General features: G+C 37.3%; 1 protein-coding gene across 1 annotated transcript; it reads left to right on the top strand.

The window, feature by feature from the left end:
• Positions 1-4,479: 4,479 nt before the first annotated feature.
• LOC141905522 (cartilage oligomeric matrix protein-like) lies at positions 4,480-14,440 on the top strand. Its single transcript, XM_074794400.1, has 24 exons — positions 4,480-4,900; positions 5,055-5,213; positions 5,316-5,533; positions 5,737-5,869; positions 6,267-6,343; positions 6,417-6,474; positions 6,967-7,167; positions 7,620-7,849; positions 8,448-8,588; positions 8,684-8,761; positions 8,940-9,095; positions 9,564-9,671; positions 9,970-10,077; positions 10,389-10,557; positions 10,686-10,857; positions 11,353-11,438; positions 11,534-11,629; positions 12,008-12,186; positions 12,537-12,585; positions 12,691-12,856; positions 13,099-13,204; positions 13,357-13,454; positions 13,558-13,697; positions 13,877-14,440. The coding sequence occupies exons 1-24, from the start codon at positions 4,810-4,812 to the stop codon at positions 13,924-13,926; spliced, it is 3,069 nt and encodes a 1,022-aa protein (XP_074650501.1). The 5' UTR covers positions 4,480-4,809; the 3' UTR covers positions 13,927-14,440.
• Positions 14,441-16,332: the final 1,892 nt, after the last annotated feature.

Here is a 16,332-nt window from a genome sequence, read left to right as displayed (position 1 = left end):
ACACTAACTAGCCTTAGATTGTAGGATTGGTTATATAGGACTGGCCCTAGTTTTAAGATCAGTTAGTCATACTTACACGTATGCTTGCTTCTTTTTTTAAAAAGAAACTCGTAAATCAATTCGATCGATAATTTTTTTGTCAATTCAATTAAATTCGACGAGGAGTTAAATTTGTGTTTGTGGAACTGGGCCCTAATCGCGGTACACTTATACGAGATTGAATTATAGACCCCAAAATGTATGGTGTCCATTATTGAATGGAGAGTTAGTTTACACACAAAAACACATCACGATATGAAATACAAACCAGCTGCAACCCCAAATATATTTATGCCTTCGACACCTGATCCTGTTTGAAACAATACAAGCTCAAAATTGTTAATATCATCTTAATGTTGCATTGTAAAGCGAAGTCTCGCGATATCTGTTGTTAGAAAAGCAAAGCAGACGAATTCTTCCCTAATTCAAGAAATCTATAAATGCAATCAAAAAACAGGCGTGAGATATGATAAGCGTCATATGAAGCGGATGCTAGGCACTACGATTTTAAAAGCGGCTCTAGAACTCAAAGTAAGCACTATGCTACAGAGAAGCTTCAAGCAATAATTGCCAATAAAATAATGTTCACCATTCAAAAATTCATCGATTACTCCGAATATGTTTCTACCCTTGGCATCGGTTACTATGAGATAATGCATAAAATATATATGACTTTCATTATAGGTATATTTGAATACAGGTGGAAAAAATGGGAAGCAAAAAACCAGTTTGAAAATCCAAGTGCCGTGTTTTTTTATTGGACAATAGGCTGATGTACGGTGTATTTGGGCCAATCAGGATGGTCTCATGTAACTGCTTCTTACTTCCTGTCACTGCTTCTTACTTCCCTTTTTCACAAATATCTATTTTCTATTTTTGAAGCATTTTTATCAATGAAAGTTTTTTTTTTATTGTAGAGTATGTGAGGGATTACATACTATAGATCAGCAGTACGCAGGGAGGTTCTACTTAATAAAGCAGCGCCGCCTGGCGAATGCGAGATTTCATCAAAACTATCTTATCTTGCTACAATAGAATATTCGTTGATAATCAAGGATATTATGTTTTTCGGATATGGCTTACCTATCGTCTGTGATGACGTTGATGTGATGAATGTAGAAAGATGTAAGAGACATATGTATAACACCTGTAAATAGAAAGTATTCATTCAGTTCACGATTGGTAGAACACTATATCCGTGTTGACGCGATGAGGAGAGAATCCCACAATGATAATAAAAAGTCCGAAAAAGAAACTTCGAGATAGTAGTTTATTTCAACGTTTCGACTATATCCTAATAGTCATCCTCAGGAATTCCTGAGTTTCTTTTTCGGACTTTTTATTATCATTGTGGGATTCTCTCCTCATTCATTCAGTAAGCTGTATTTCAGTATTAGCAGTCTTCACTTTTGATCTGATACCAGGTCAACGCGGTTACTTTAACCTATTCATGTAGGATTGATTCTCTAAATTCTTGGGTTAAACGGTTGAGATTTCAAGGCAGTGATTCGATATTAGCATTGCATTCCAATCAATAACAGCCACTGACAAAAGGCGAATTTAGGTTTTTGAAAGTTCCCACCCTCTAATCGTGGAGGCTAACTGGGCGTAGTTCGATTAATTGTAGCGTAGAACTAAGTCAGTTTCATAATGAATTGAATTCTAGTGTGTGGTCATTATGCTCATTCTATAGTCTAAACCGAATGAATGGAGATTTCTGTGTGGGTGAACAAACTTCAAACACTTTGGCAGATTCTTGTGTTCATTAAGCGGAACAATCGCGGACACACCTTTAACGCAAGTCTTAACTAAACTGTTAAATATCTGTATTATCTATAACTCAATTATGAATATTTCACACTATGAAATATGGGATCTTTTTTCGAAAAGGGTTTCAAAAACAATAGTCGAATAACGAATTATCGTTATTACGAATTGTTGTGAAAATTTTGAATTACAAAACAAAAATCATTGATTAATGAGGATCATTCAGAAGAGCCTTAATTATTATAAGTCAAGATTTCCATGTTCAAACGAAGCTCATTATTTCCTTAATTCATTGATTTCTATTGGAAGGTCGTGTTAATTTCACTGGAAGCACGCGAAAGAAATGAAATTATAATGAGAGGAAATCAGAAAAAAACGTGCTGTAAATTAGAGGAATAAGAAGATCAGTTAACGAAGCCGTTATAGTCTCAACGGAAAATGGCGGAAAATACCGAAAGTAATCGAACACAACACGCGGTCGAACTAAAAACGCGTACGCTTGAACTCACGAATAATCGTACATTTTACAAAATTTGATTGTAAATGAAGCGTTTTAATTCAAACTTTAAATAAACCTTACTTTGTAGACTATAGTATATTTCTATACTAGAATTATAGACAATTTACTGATGATTTTACCTAAAACATGAAAGTAAAACTTGAAAACCGAAATTTCACGCGTAAAAAGCGTCGTACTTACCAGTTTTGAATAGCTTGTTGTAAGTCCCGCGTGTTTTTCCATGTTGTTTATGGATCTTTTCTTTAAAATGTACGAATATTCCGGTAGAAAAACTACCGATTTCACGGCGAGAAAAAGCCTTATGGGTCGTTGTGTTTGGTGCGCGCAGGTTCGGGTGTGGACGCGTTCTGTCCGTTACTGTACTGTCAAGTATGTTAAATGTGTTCTGGTCAGTTTGATGTCCTGTGACGTCGGTCGGATTTAGGAATTATACGCGAGGGTAACAGAGCATGGGGACAGTACTCAGCAAATGGACATAACTTCGTTCATATAAAAACCCTACATTGTCAGTACTAATCTCCTCGCGAGAAATAAATTAACTTCACCCAAGACATACACAGACCATGGCTATAGAAATTTTAAGTAGAAAAGTACAATTGGTTGATGATAAAAAGATTCATTCTAGAAGATTTTTGTAATTTTTTTTCTTATCTTACAAGCCTTCAACCTTAAGCATAGCTCTAATTTACATGATAGTTTGAACGCAACATCTCGCATATTTTTGAGAGAGTTTTTTTTTTTAAAGTTAATCCTGGGGATGAATCCTTAAAAAAATCGATACGTAACATACAGGAAAAAACGAGAAACGCGAACCTTTTGTATTATCATTTTATCAGTTGCAGTGACATATTGGAAAGTTGCCGGGTTTGAGGTGCTGTTAACCGTCAATGAAGAGGGGCCTGCGGGTTCTTCCGTGGTAAATTCCTTTAGTCAAAATTCATTCTCAATGATTCAACAGTTTGAATTTTTATAAGACGAGAAGTTACACAATATTCTATCTCACATTCTTCATATTCTTGTATAAATATCCTGGTATTATATTTTGTTCTCAGTACGCCTGATGATGGCTAACAGTTGTTAGCCGAAACGTCGCTCCTCAAAAATAATCATTCTGATATTTTTCAATCTTGGCTTCGTTATTGTGGGATTTCTCTCAATGAATTTTTATATTATTTGTATCTCATCTAATAGGTTTATACGATGAGCTATACTTGGGACACTTTTCATCAACATGGAACATTCGTTTGGAAATTATCAAACTAACAATTCCTCATCGTCAATTGGAATACTCGTGTTGAAACACGATTAGCATCTATCCTTATTTCCACGCTGTGTTTTTAAACGCGTCCATACGCAATTGTTTAAGGTTAATTATCAATTAATAGATGATGGTGATAATTCAGGCTAATTAAAGCATTTTCATTGAGCACGACTATGTTTTACTGTGCCCTCGCCCACGGGGTCGACGACGCCGTCATTGTTTCGTTGTCAAAACAGATTAACTTGTCGCTATTGCGGATAATGTTCAGTAAAAACGCCCTTTTTGTCTCGTTTCGACAAGTCAGCCAGTATTCTCTTCGAGGATAGGTTTTAGAATGATCCATGATTACGTAATTTCAGTATGATACCGTCATAAAAATCCGAGCGTGTTTTATCAGAACCGAAACTTTCGTTCTGTATTCGAATTCGAAGAAAGATTCCGATTGTTTCACTTTTCATATTTTATATTATAGCGATCTTTAAGGGATCGCATGCCTGTAAATCTAGTAGACTTTGATAGTACAGTACTAGTAATGTTGTTATCGTGTTTTCGTGAAAATATTTGCGATAACGCCATTTTTTTCTATCAAAATATTGTTCTTCTTTTGCGCGTGAATGCCAAATGGAACTTACATTTACTAGCCATGTTATATCTATGCTATAGCGGTTTTCTAAATAGATATACATCATTTTCGATGATACCGGAAAACACAATACTTCACATTCAGATATCTATGCGCCTATACCGCGTACTGTTACGAGGCGGAAGAAAGCACTTGTTCCCCCCGATCTGTTGTCATTGAGATAACGCAGAATAATTACGCAAAAAGTACCATCGCAATTTATCGATACAACAGCCCCGTATTAAACCGTCATCCTCCGATCAACTATTCCCACGTACAGTTCTAGATAATTCTACTCGATTCGTAATTAGTCCAAAACAATAACAACAGTCGATTTTATGAGATATTCGTCTGGGGATTTTATAGCGAATACCTTGGATAATTGTTTTTTAATCGTTCTTGGCCGAAACTTCGTCGAGTGCGAGATAAATTGTTATAAGTCGTTATAAGTGTGACCACGATATAAACGAGATGTGATTTGATTTGTACGAGGAATGACTGGCCTTATACGTTTTACTGATTTGTTCCCATAAACAAAACTCTGCTCAGTTATTAGGATTTATAAGACGTTTCAAATATCATCTAGTTTTCGCTTATCTTATGAACATGAAGCGATTCGTACTTTCGATTCTGATATCATTATCGGTTTATGGAATATTTACTGACGCGCTTTCCAGACGCTCGAGGCTTGGTGAGTATAAAAAATGGATGTCCATAATGTCCAATAAAAATCCCACACGAGGAACTGGAACCAGGGTCAAATTGGACCCTTATATATCTAGAATTTCGACCAGTGTCGACGATTCTTACAGAGCTTTCGAATTCATTATCATTTTTTAATTCAGAGGCGCGACTTCAGAAATCAGTGACTGAACATAACGAGGTAGTGATCACTGGAACTGTAGTGCTTCCGAGATCATGGAATCCGTCACTGCGCCTTTTCAAACTAATTGATAATCAGAAGAAATCGTTTGAAATAGCTATTGAAGGCTATGGGCACGGAGGTAACTTGATATAAAACAATTATTTTCATTATGAAGTCATCGTCAGGAGATCATTTTAACTTGGTCAATCTGAGGTGTGGTTATCATGTTCTATTTGTGTAGTATTTGTCAACTATCACGACAGTAAAGGTGAACTGGTGCCGCTATTTTTCCCGGTAACTGCGTCTAATCACGCTCGTCATAGAGCCGATGTTCTCATTCATCTGTGGAATCTGAATCAACAGTCGAACGCTTTAGAGGTTTTTGTCAACTGTCAACTCGCCGTCAAAATCAGCGTGGACGCGAATTTGCGTCAAAGACTCGCTGCATGGAGTCATATGGTAATTGAATTGATCAGATTAATTTTTTTTTCATCCAATCTCGTGGAGCTTGTTTTGTTTCACACATCACAGTCTTGTCGACTTTGTTTTCATTTTCTTTACCCACACCTGTACAGTCCAAAACCTCCCAGTTTTAGCTCATTTTCGAATGTTTTCGAATTATCAACTAATACAAATGTTTGCCACCTCTATATATGATTCAGAGGTTGCATCGATCATTTGGAGTTTTCGTTGAGAAAATGGCGCAAGAGGTTTTGATTCGGCGGCCTTGTAAAGATCGTATGGAAGGCTACGTGAACGACCAACCCCGCAGTCGTGATCAGGCATATAATCAGGGTAAACATTTTTAACATGTAGATAATTCTGCTGAAAATGAAATAAAGACGACTGCGAAAATATGAGTTGACCAGCGAGAGCGAAAAAGCCTGTCTGCGTCTAATTTGAGACTATTTACGTAATGACGTCACTTTGTTAGTTGTGGCGTGCGGTGTTCAGCGATGTGGATGATAATTATTCAAATAATTCTTGGAATTTTCCAGCGCCCTGACCTCAAAGTACTCAGATACCGTGACCAAGAGTACGTCATACCAAGTTCAAGAATTAGTTTCTTCAATTTCTTTTTTTGTAAACTACACACTTTGATAAGGCAAAACACAAAATGTCAATTTCGATCTGAAACGAATTACTATCATTCATGAGATTTGTGGTAAAATGATAATCGCTTTTTTTGTAGATAATCGTGATCTTGTGAACGAAATAAAAAATCTTGTCGCTGTATTGAAAGAATTGCAATTAGATATTCGCCACGAGGTAAAACAAAAATCTGATATGCGCGAAAACCCTTCAGATATATAATTAATTCTAAATGTGGGTCTTTTTACAGGCAGGGGAAACGCAAATTCTCAGGACTACTTTACAAAGTTGCAAGATATGCACATCTGGTAAAATTATATCTATAATATTTGATCGTTATATATTCACTACTGTTTAAATCCTTTCGGTTGAAATCGCTTCAATGAATACAGACAAATATACAAATAGATTAGCGCGTTCAGACACTGAACTCAACACGTAAAGCGCTCTGAAGAAACTATGTAGGCTTACTTATTCTAAACCTATAGAATGTATGTATAGGGAAATGATATGAGATTATTATCAATCATTAGATGACGAATTATCCTTATTCAATATACAGACTCAAATTTGTTGATTTTGTACAAGCTACGCTTGAAATAGAGAAAATTCGCATTGATTTAAGTTGAAAAGTAATTATCAATATGAAAGAGAATCCCGTATATTTCCACTTTTTGGCTGTAGGAAACACCCGAAATACTAAATCAATTTTTAGTCTTCACGTTGTGGGAATGCGCTTCCCCTATATTTTGTGTATCAACTCATAATTGTTAATACATTTTATTAATGAACTCGAGTAGAGATTGAAGAACCGGAAACGAGCGCTCATCACGACACTATTCTGAAAGTAAGCGGTAGTTGTGACGATAAACCGTGTTATCCCGATGTAAGCTGTACCGATACGAGTTTTGGTCCGGTTTGCGGTAAATGTCCCTCGGGATTCACCGGCGATGGTCGCAAATGTCAGCGCGTAACTTGTCGTGATAAACCGTGTTTTGGAGGTAAATTAAGTATAGAATATATCAAGAAATGATTCGAATAAGATACTCTTATCTGAAAAGTCCCACAACGTTTTAGCTAATTCACGTTACAAAATTATAGGGTCGGATTTTCTCATTTTTAATTTCAGAAATTCTTTTTTTCCTTAATCAACACGAACGTATGAAATTCATTGATATTTGGAGAGAGGTCAATTTCTAACATTTGGTTTAACTTCAGAAAAAACAGGTTCTTGTCATTGGGAGCAGGAACACAAAATTCCCACGTATATTATGATGATTAATGGAAATATTAAACTTAACCAACCGATACCTCATATTTCTTACTGTCATCGGTATATTTTGTTCGGGGATACTTTTACTGTATTCATATCAGGCAATGATTTACTGTTCGATTTCTAACTGATTTATGAAGATTTATTAAACTCATTTCGCCGTTGTTGCTTTGTTTCCAGGCGTATTGTGTATTGATAATGAAGGCCGCGTCCGCTGCGGTCCGTGTCCAGATGGATATATCGGGAACGGTTTTGCCGGACAATGCACGAAAGCGACCTCCACAGACTGTAACGGTCACACTTGTTTTCCCGGTGTTCAGTGTATCAGCGAAGATAGTCGTGGTATTAAATGTGGCGCCTGTCCTCGTGGTTTTACTGGAAATGGTGTAAACTGTACTGACATTAACGAGGTATACATATCATTTATATTTCATGTTGTCTTGAGGTCAAACAACACATTTATGGCATAGACAAATACACATCCCATATAACGGACGGTTAATAAGTTTTTGTGGATATCGGATGCATTTTTTTTTCAAACATATCATGAATAGTTGATACATTCATCAATATATAAACATCACAAGGTAACTGAATGCTTTCAGTCTCACTCCGTTCAAGACCCAGTTTCACAAAGTTCGTGATTAAGTTCGATTAGATCATTCGTATCAATTTAGGCCCATAGTTACATTTCAACTGCGGATTTGGATCTAGATCGATACGATAAAACGGTAGCCTATTTTGATTAAAAAAAAAACATAGGTCAGGAATTCTTAAGATCATTGACAACGAAAATATCATAAAACCTGTATGGTCGGTGTATACTAATGGCGTGATATATAACTAAAGATTAATGGTTAAATGCACTATATGTATTATATATTCAAACTTTATAACCTTCCTTTTAGTGTTTAGTCTAAGTTAACTCCCCTGTCGTTTTATGGAACAATGGACTTGGCTTCTGATTTTTCTTTTTTTTCCTCTTAATAAATACGGTTAATATTGCAGTGTTCAGTGTCTCGACCGTGTGACCTGCTGACAAAATGCGTTAACACCGTACCCGGATTTCACTGTACAGCGTGCCCAGTCGGCTTCACTAGCGCTGAAATCAAAGGCATCGGTATCAAATATGCTGAAGAAAATGTCCAGGTGACCTGCAATAAATAAGAATGAAATAAACTACCCTTGTGGAAATTATATTTGTCCACTGATTGCTTGCTATATCATAGGATGTTTATTTTCAGATATGTAAGGATATAAATGAGTGCGAAGATGGCGAAAACGGAGGCTGTAAACCACATTCGCAATGTCTAAATACGCCAGTAAATACACCGCTAAACTGAATATGCAAATCTATGCAAATATCCTAAAAATCAATAATTAAAATCACTGCGATATTGTGTAGATTTTATGTTACCATAGACGTTACCTAGAGTTCTCTAGTTTAAACGTCCCGAGCAATACAAATCCTAGTTGATTTCTTTTCATCTTTCACTACAGGGTTCATTCTCTTGCGGTAAATGTCAGTTTGGCTATTTGGGCAATCAAACTACGGGTTGTTCGAAAATGAAGGTCGCCTGTCCAGATGCGGTTACGTTTTGTGACGGGAATGCGCGATGCGTAATGCCCAGAGGTTACAGATCGTATACGTGCAAGGTACAACACGTTACCGGTAGATCCACTGTGACTCTTTATCTTGATCAAGTTTATGTTCTGGAACTAATTCAACAAAACTAGTCTCGCCAATGCTTCTTCTTTTCGAATAATGGCCAAAAATAGTAAATCAAGATTTATTTTCGATTTAGATATACCCTCAAAATATCACCGTACTGCATTGATCTAAGTTGCCCGAGGGGTCTACCCCAAACAGCTTTCACTGAACGGGCAAAAATATATCAAATCTAATCGACTTGACGCGAAACAAGTCTGAATAAGTACGTCTATTTTCGAATTCGATATTGTAAATGTAATTCGTCTCGTCAGGGACTGAACTCAGAACTGAATTCATATGATTCATACAAGTACTGTTAATATTAGTAGGAGACACTAATTTTTGTATCGATTCGTGTTCGAACCATTTAGATTATCTCCATCCCACTTAATTAAACATGTTATTTTGTGCAGTGTAATATCGGATATAGCGGTGACGGGAATGAAGTTTGTGGCGTTGACTCTGATCTCGACGGTTATCCGGATTTTGACCTGAAATGCACGGCACAATCCTGCAGAAAGGTAAAAAGACCATACAATGGATATTGTAATGAAAAAAGCTAATTTTCTATGATTGAGTTATATCGAAGTTCAAGGTTTCTGTACTACATAAACTATAGACAATGTGTCGATGTGTTTATAGCTCGCAAAGCACTCGGGCATATCCCCAATTCAAACTTATACAACTAGAAAAGATTTTTGTTGGATTTTTCAATTTCTAATCGTTTAAACGTCATACAATATTCTATTTATTCTGTTTATATTTCTCGAGTAAAAGTGTGATGTAAATTGTTTAGAATGTTATATTTTGTGTTTGAAGGATAATTGCAGATTAGTAGCGAACAGCGGTCAGGAGGATGCTGATAATGATGGATTAGGAGATGCGTGTGATACTGACACTGATAATGATTTGATCGATAACGACGACGTACGTTTGAACTTGGAGGATTGAATATTCATAGCATAATACTTTAAAAGCTTCATTCTTCCCAAATCGCTTCGTATTAAGTCATGCGTTATCAATACATAGTCACCCAGTAAGATGAAAATTTTTCTAGACGCTTCAGATCGAACTGATTATTTCAATATGATGTCTTTATTGCGCTGAAGATTTCAGGAAAAATTTAGTTTGGCTTAGCTTTTAGGCAACACCCTTGATATTATTGTGCGTCTTACGCAGAAGGCCTGAGTATAATATATTACGATAGCTATTACCGGTCACTACACTTTGTATTTTAGGATAATTGTCCACTAGTTGCAAATTTCGATCAAGCTGACAGTGAACCGAGCAGTACTGATGGAATAGGTGATAAATGTGACAACTGTCCTACAGTTCCTAACGCCGATCAAACTGACACGGATTCTGATGGTATAGGAGACGCCTGTGATATTGATGCTGATAACGACGGTAAGACTCTTTCAGAGTCGCTGGCAAAATTGTCGACCATCTGCGATATGCATTCTATATGAATGAAATACCAACTTATCTACTACGATAGTTCTTTACGAGTGGCTTTTTCATATATTATTTTATAGGAATAATTAATACGGCTGATAATTGTAAACTGATATCGAATACAGATCAGAATGATACAGATTCGGATGGTATCGGTGATGCCTGTGATAACTGTCCGACTATTCAGAATCCCACACAAGCAGATGTCGATCATGATTTTATCGGAGATGTTTGTGACCTGAACATAGATGAGTGCGTAGTGTATTTAATAGTTCTGTAAAATTCTAATTCATAAAGAATATCTTTTAATCGAAGAGGAGTTATCGCCAGTGGATGACAATCACTGAGCCTGACAGGTCTCACCACACCTGACTGGCAACCAGTGGTGTCTTCCACCTTTCAAATATCCCATTACACTATATTTCCGGTTGTCTAGTGGTTAGTTCATTGGTTCCAGGTGCAAACCATGGAAATTTCGCTTATTTCTCGTCGGAAGAGCAGCCGTTGGAGCTTATTCCAACATTTTCTGCGTTCTAGGCTCGAATCCTAAAGAACGGCTTAGTTTTAGTTCCATTGATGAGCCAGCATTAGGACTCAAAGAATATTCATTTTTTCATACAAAGGAAAGTTTTCCTATTTGGAATATAAAACTGCTGCTCGTGTCAATTCCTGGCTGCATACCTGTCTACAAAATGCTGTTATTTTGCTCATTTCATCTCACCGTGAATGAAATTCATTTTTTTTCAGCGACGGTGATGGCCGTCAAAATAATCTGGACAACTGTCCATCAAAAGCAAACGCAGATCAGAGAGATACGGACGGTGACGGAATAGGTACAGTGACTGTGCTGATTGATCTTGACACATTTGATGTTTTATCAATTTTATCTGTTCAATCGCTGTAATCTCTGTATCTTCGACTATCAAAGGTGATGCGTGTGATGAAGATGACGATGACGATGGAATCGTTGACGCGGATGATAACTGTTACCTTATACCAAACATAGATCAAAGAGATACCGACAGTAAGTGCAGGATTCTATCATTGCTACTGATGATATAATTTCATGAGTAGAACGTCAGACATCGTTCTTCCAATCATCTATTGAGCAAGAGGTAGAGTAAATTATAGGTAGGTTCGGCAAGAGGAGAACGTTCGAAATAAAAAATAGTGGCTGGCTGGCTGGCTGGCTGGCTGGCTGGCTGGCTGGCTGGCTGGCTGGCTGGCTGGCTGGCTGGCTGGCTGGCTGACTGGCTGACTGGCTGGTTTGGCTGACTGGCTGACTCCTACCAACATGATCTAAACCCATCAAACGTTATACATCATTTCCTAAGAATGTTTTAATTTTTCCATATTTACTAAGTATCTATACATTGTTGTGCATATGTTCTGATTCATGCAGAGAATGGACTCGGAGACGTCTGCGAGAATGATTTTGATGGTGATGGTTTCGATGATAAAATTGACGTTTGTCCCGAAGATAACCGAGTTAATTCTACCGATTTCACACACTATCAAACTGTGAACTTAGATCCGGAGGGAACTGCACAAATCGACCCCGTGTGGAAGATACAACACGAGGTAGGCCTACGTTACGCGGGCAGGATCATTTCGATCAAAATTCGTCTAGCCTTAGGATCCATATATTATTCTATCCCTGGTTCAACTCTACCACGCGTTATTAGTAGTGAGGTTAATTTTCAATGAAAATGTGAACTGGATTTTTGGGCTTTAAAATCAGAATACTATCAAACAAGTCATCGAACAGATGTAAGATTCACATTCTTTCTACTTGTATAGTATAGATTTTCACTTCAACAAACTGAACAAATTAATGACGAGTAACGAGTGAAATACACGAGAAATTGAAGCGTGGTAACCTACTAACTACTAGCGACACCTGGGGAACTTTATTGTTTTAATTTTTTTAGGGTGCCGAGATATTCGAAGTCATCAACAGCGATCCCGGATTAGCAATCGGTAATAATCTATGTTAGATAGCAAGGTCTCGAGCACATCAATTATGGTTTGGAACAGAAATAACATACTCATAATGAACGCTTTGAATTTATTATTGTTTTGTAGGATACACGTATTTTGGTGGCGTTGACTTCAGCGGGACGTTTTTTGTAAATACTCTAGTTGATGATGATTACGCTGGATTCATATTTAGCTATCAAGATAGCTCCAAGTTCTACGTGGTTATGTGGAAAAAGAAAGGGCAGACATACTGGCAGGCGACACCTTTCAGGTAGGAATAAAATAAGATTAGTTAACACTATTCCCCTGTTAACTAACCCTAATAATTAGTTGGAATATGGGGTCCACTTGTTCAAAAAGTGTTTGAACGATTCAGAATCGAAATCACTGGAAGCTAAATTCCTTTATCGTAGAAAAAGGCAGAATCTTTGGTAGAACTTTCAATCGAAATCATACTTAAAATTGATTCTAAGCCAATCTCTTGATATCTATGGTACTGGTTATTTGGTGTAGGGCTGTAGCTGAGCCTGGTTTACAGTTGAAAGCTGTTTACTCAAATACCGGCCCCGGAGAAATGTTGAGAAATTCACTGTGGCACACGGGAAATACACCGGATCAGGTAAATAATGAGTTCTCTTAAACTTCCACTTCAACAACTTCTAATGCTTAATAATTGATCGGAGTCATTCGTCTGTATTCAAACGTTTATCGATGACAATTGTCGCCGAGGGGTTTCTTTTATTTACGCATTTCACTATTCATAAATTACAGGTTAAATTATTGTGGAAAGACCCCCGTAATGTTGGCTGGAGGGATAAAACAGCTTACCGCTGGCAACTAAAACACCGACCGAACATAGGTCTGATCAGGTCGGTTGAATTAACCACAGCTGAATTATGACCGTTTGGAGTTATTGAGAGACATTTATGACAGACTTTTGTTTAATTCTATCTGTTTGATTCTTTTGCGTAGATTGCTCTTGTATGAAAACTCTGAGTTAGTCGCAGATACTGGTAATATCTATGATACCACATTACGTGGAGGTCGTCTGGGAGTTTTCTGTTTCTCCCAACAGCAGGTTATCTGGTCCGACTTAGAATATAAATGTAACGGTATGTTGTCGATAAAAATCCCAGATACTAATAATTCAAACATCTAAATAAGGCTATGATAATAGTTTAAACCATGCGATGAATCGGTCAGAAATTTGTTCCATCACTCTTAGTTAAATTCCGAATGAAATGTAAATACGGAGGTATCAATGGAATCGGTTTGTTTTGATTCACTTCAGATGAAATACCAACTGATGATTCACCGGATCAACTACCGACTGCAAGTTGAACCATAAATCTAAACGGATCGACACTCAATGACACTCTATATTCCTAATATTCAAGTGATTGTACAGTGGAACCTCGTTACAACGAACTTCACGAGACCCGAAAATATGTTCGTTATAACTGATCGGAAATTAATTAAAGTTTCTTGCTTGGGACAAAATTCTATATTTGTTATATCAGATGAATCGTTGTATCCGAGTTCGTTATTCACTGTAGTCGTTTCCTTTCGTTTGTTTTTACATTACTCTCGCGCGGTAGAAGAAATCTTGCTGTGCAGTTGACGGTTTAACCCTAACCACGTGAAATCAGCCCGTCAGGGGTTGCGTTTCTTGATTTCGATTACCGGTATTGTATATTATAACCTGGTGCATGCAGAGAGGTCCGTATATTTTATCAAGATACCCTTTGTTAGAAAAAAATATAACTGCTACGCTCCAAGATCCAAAATGTAATGGTTCATTTGAATGTTTATAATTTATATTACGATTTGAAAATTCAATAAAGTCCGTTGTATTTGTAAGTTATACATCTTGGCTTTTGTGCTGTATTTCTGGTGACTAATACGTACGCATATACAGTAAATAAACCCTGAATTAAGCTTTACAACCTTTGATGATATTCTAGAGAGAATCCCACAATAATAACGAAAAACAGTCCGAAAATGTAACTGAAGATAGTAGTTTATTCGACGTTCCGACTATGTTCTAATAGTCATTTAACTCTACATTATCGTCACAACATGGATATGTAGTGTTTTATCAATCTTGATATATTATATCAACTTCAAAAATGTAGAAAACTAAGTCGGTTGTTCTGTACGATGAAGGCCATATCCGGTATGTTTGTGTTGACTCGGTAGGAGAGACGACGCCGTCAGGTTACTCTATTGTGCCGTAAGGCAATTCAAATAGAGGGATATCGGAAATCGAAGATTCCCAAGTCGAGCAAACGCGTGCAATCAGGACAATCGGTCGACTCGTTTAGACGTTGCAGTAACGACCGAACCCTGTTTCTTATAGAGCCGTGTCCCGCTCTGAGTTCACACTTAACTCACGCACTCATTTATGGTGGATTATTGCTATTAAGGAATCGAGGATATCAAGTTTCGATGAACATCATTTACGATAGACGAATCAAAGCGAGGTTTGAATGGAGATAAGACAGCTGTGGCAGTGAGAAACAAAATTGCATTCGTAAAACTTGAATACGATCTAGCCGAATCCGTTTCAGCTAAACGAAAGCAGCGATAAGATAAGATGGCTCTTCATTATTTGTTCATTTTCATCTGGTGCGGAATCTTGGAGCAATCGGTTTCAGAAACAACCATGGAATTTGAGTTACGGACTGTGAGAGTAAGCGCTGTGCCCTATAAACAGGTTAACATGTGTCAAACCAGCGAAGTCAAATGTAGCCTTCTGTGTAGAGAGGAAGATAGTGGCATTTGCAACGGTTTCAATCTAACCCCGTCTGGGATATGCGAGTTGTATTCAAATACTCAACATAATCCCGCGGGAAATCGACAAATATATCTCAAAAGTAAGTTTTTAACCGTTTCGCTGAAAGGCAATTTTAGTTCAAACTTTCAACCTGATTTTTTGCCTGGTGTAACTTTTGAAATTTGTTATTTGAAAATGTAGCTCCTGTTGGTTGTATAAATGGATGGAGTAATATGGTAACACGCAATCAAGGTCACGGTACTAAAACCGCTATCATTGAGAGTCCGTTCTCGTGCGACGGGAAACTAACACAATGGCAGTTTTATCGTGAGAATTCAGCACCTTCTGGTGCCACAGTTGGGGTGAGCGTTTGGAGACCAACCCCGGTTGTGGATTTCTACAAACTGATTGGGTTTAATGTTTTACCTCCTGGACCGGTCGGAGCAGTAACGTATAATGTACCGCAAGGTGAACAAATAGAGGTTCAAACTGGTGACGTCATAGGTTTAGACGGGATGAATACAGGAAGTGGATTGAACACACATTTCAGATTAAAATTCGATAGTGGGTAAGTCCATCAAAACTCGTTGTATTCATCAGCAATTCGGCTGAGACACCCGCCTTCTTTTTGAATAACCTTTGTCGAGTGCGCAATTGAAAAAAATTAAAAAATACCAGGAGAAATCAATCGATCCAGGAATTGTTTTATCAAAATGTTCTATTGTTGTGGTATGCACACGGCATTATTGCCGGGACGAGTCTCTATGCCATCAGGTTCGAATCCCTGCAGAATGAGGATGACAAATCGCTTTAAACTATTAATGCAATTGAGAAACACTTAACGCATTATTCATTCGCTCAGCAATGTTATTGATGACAACTCGACGTTCATCGTCTTAGCAATGAATGCAGTATTGTCTTCCACAATTCACCGTGTGAAATTGACTACGTTTTTCAATATCCAACTCATC

Source organism: Tubulanus polymorphus, chromosome 5 (assembly GCF_964204645.1).
Source record: "Tubulanus polymorphus chromosome 5, tnTubPoly1.2, whole genome shotgun sequence".
NCBI lineage: Eukaryota > Metazoa > Nemertea > Palaeonemertea > Tubulaniformes > Tubulanidae > Tubulanus > Tubulanus polymorphus.
The sequence above is the reverse complement of the archived record's forward strand: the minus strand, read 5'-3'. Positions and strand labels throughout refer to the sequence as shown.

Bases quoted from the DNA above. Each gene is read 5' to 3' on its own strand.
- LOC141905522 (XM_074794400.1), top strand. From the start codon at position 4,810: ATGAACATGAAGCGATTCGTACTTTCGATTCTGATATCATTATCGGTT. The intron at 4,901-5,054 runs GTGAGTATAAAA...TTTTTAATTCAG, and splicing joins TTCCAGACGCTCGAGGCTTG to AGGCGCGACTTCAGAAATCA. The intron at 10,078-10,388 runs GTACGTTTGAAC...TTTGTATTTTAG, and splicing joins ATTTGATCGATAACGACGAC to GATAATTGTCCACTAGTTGC.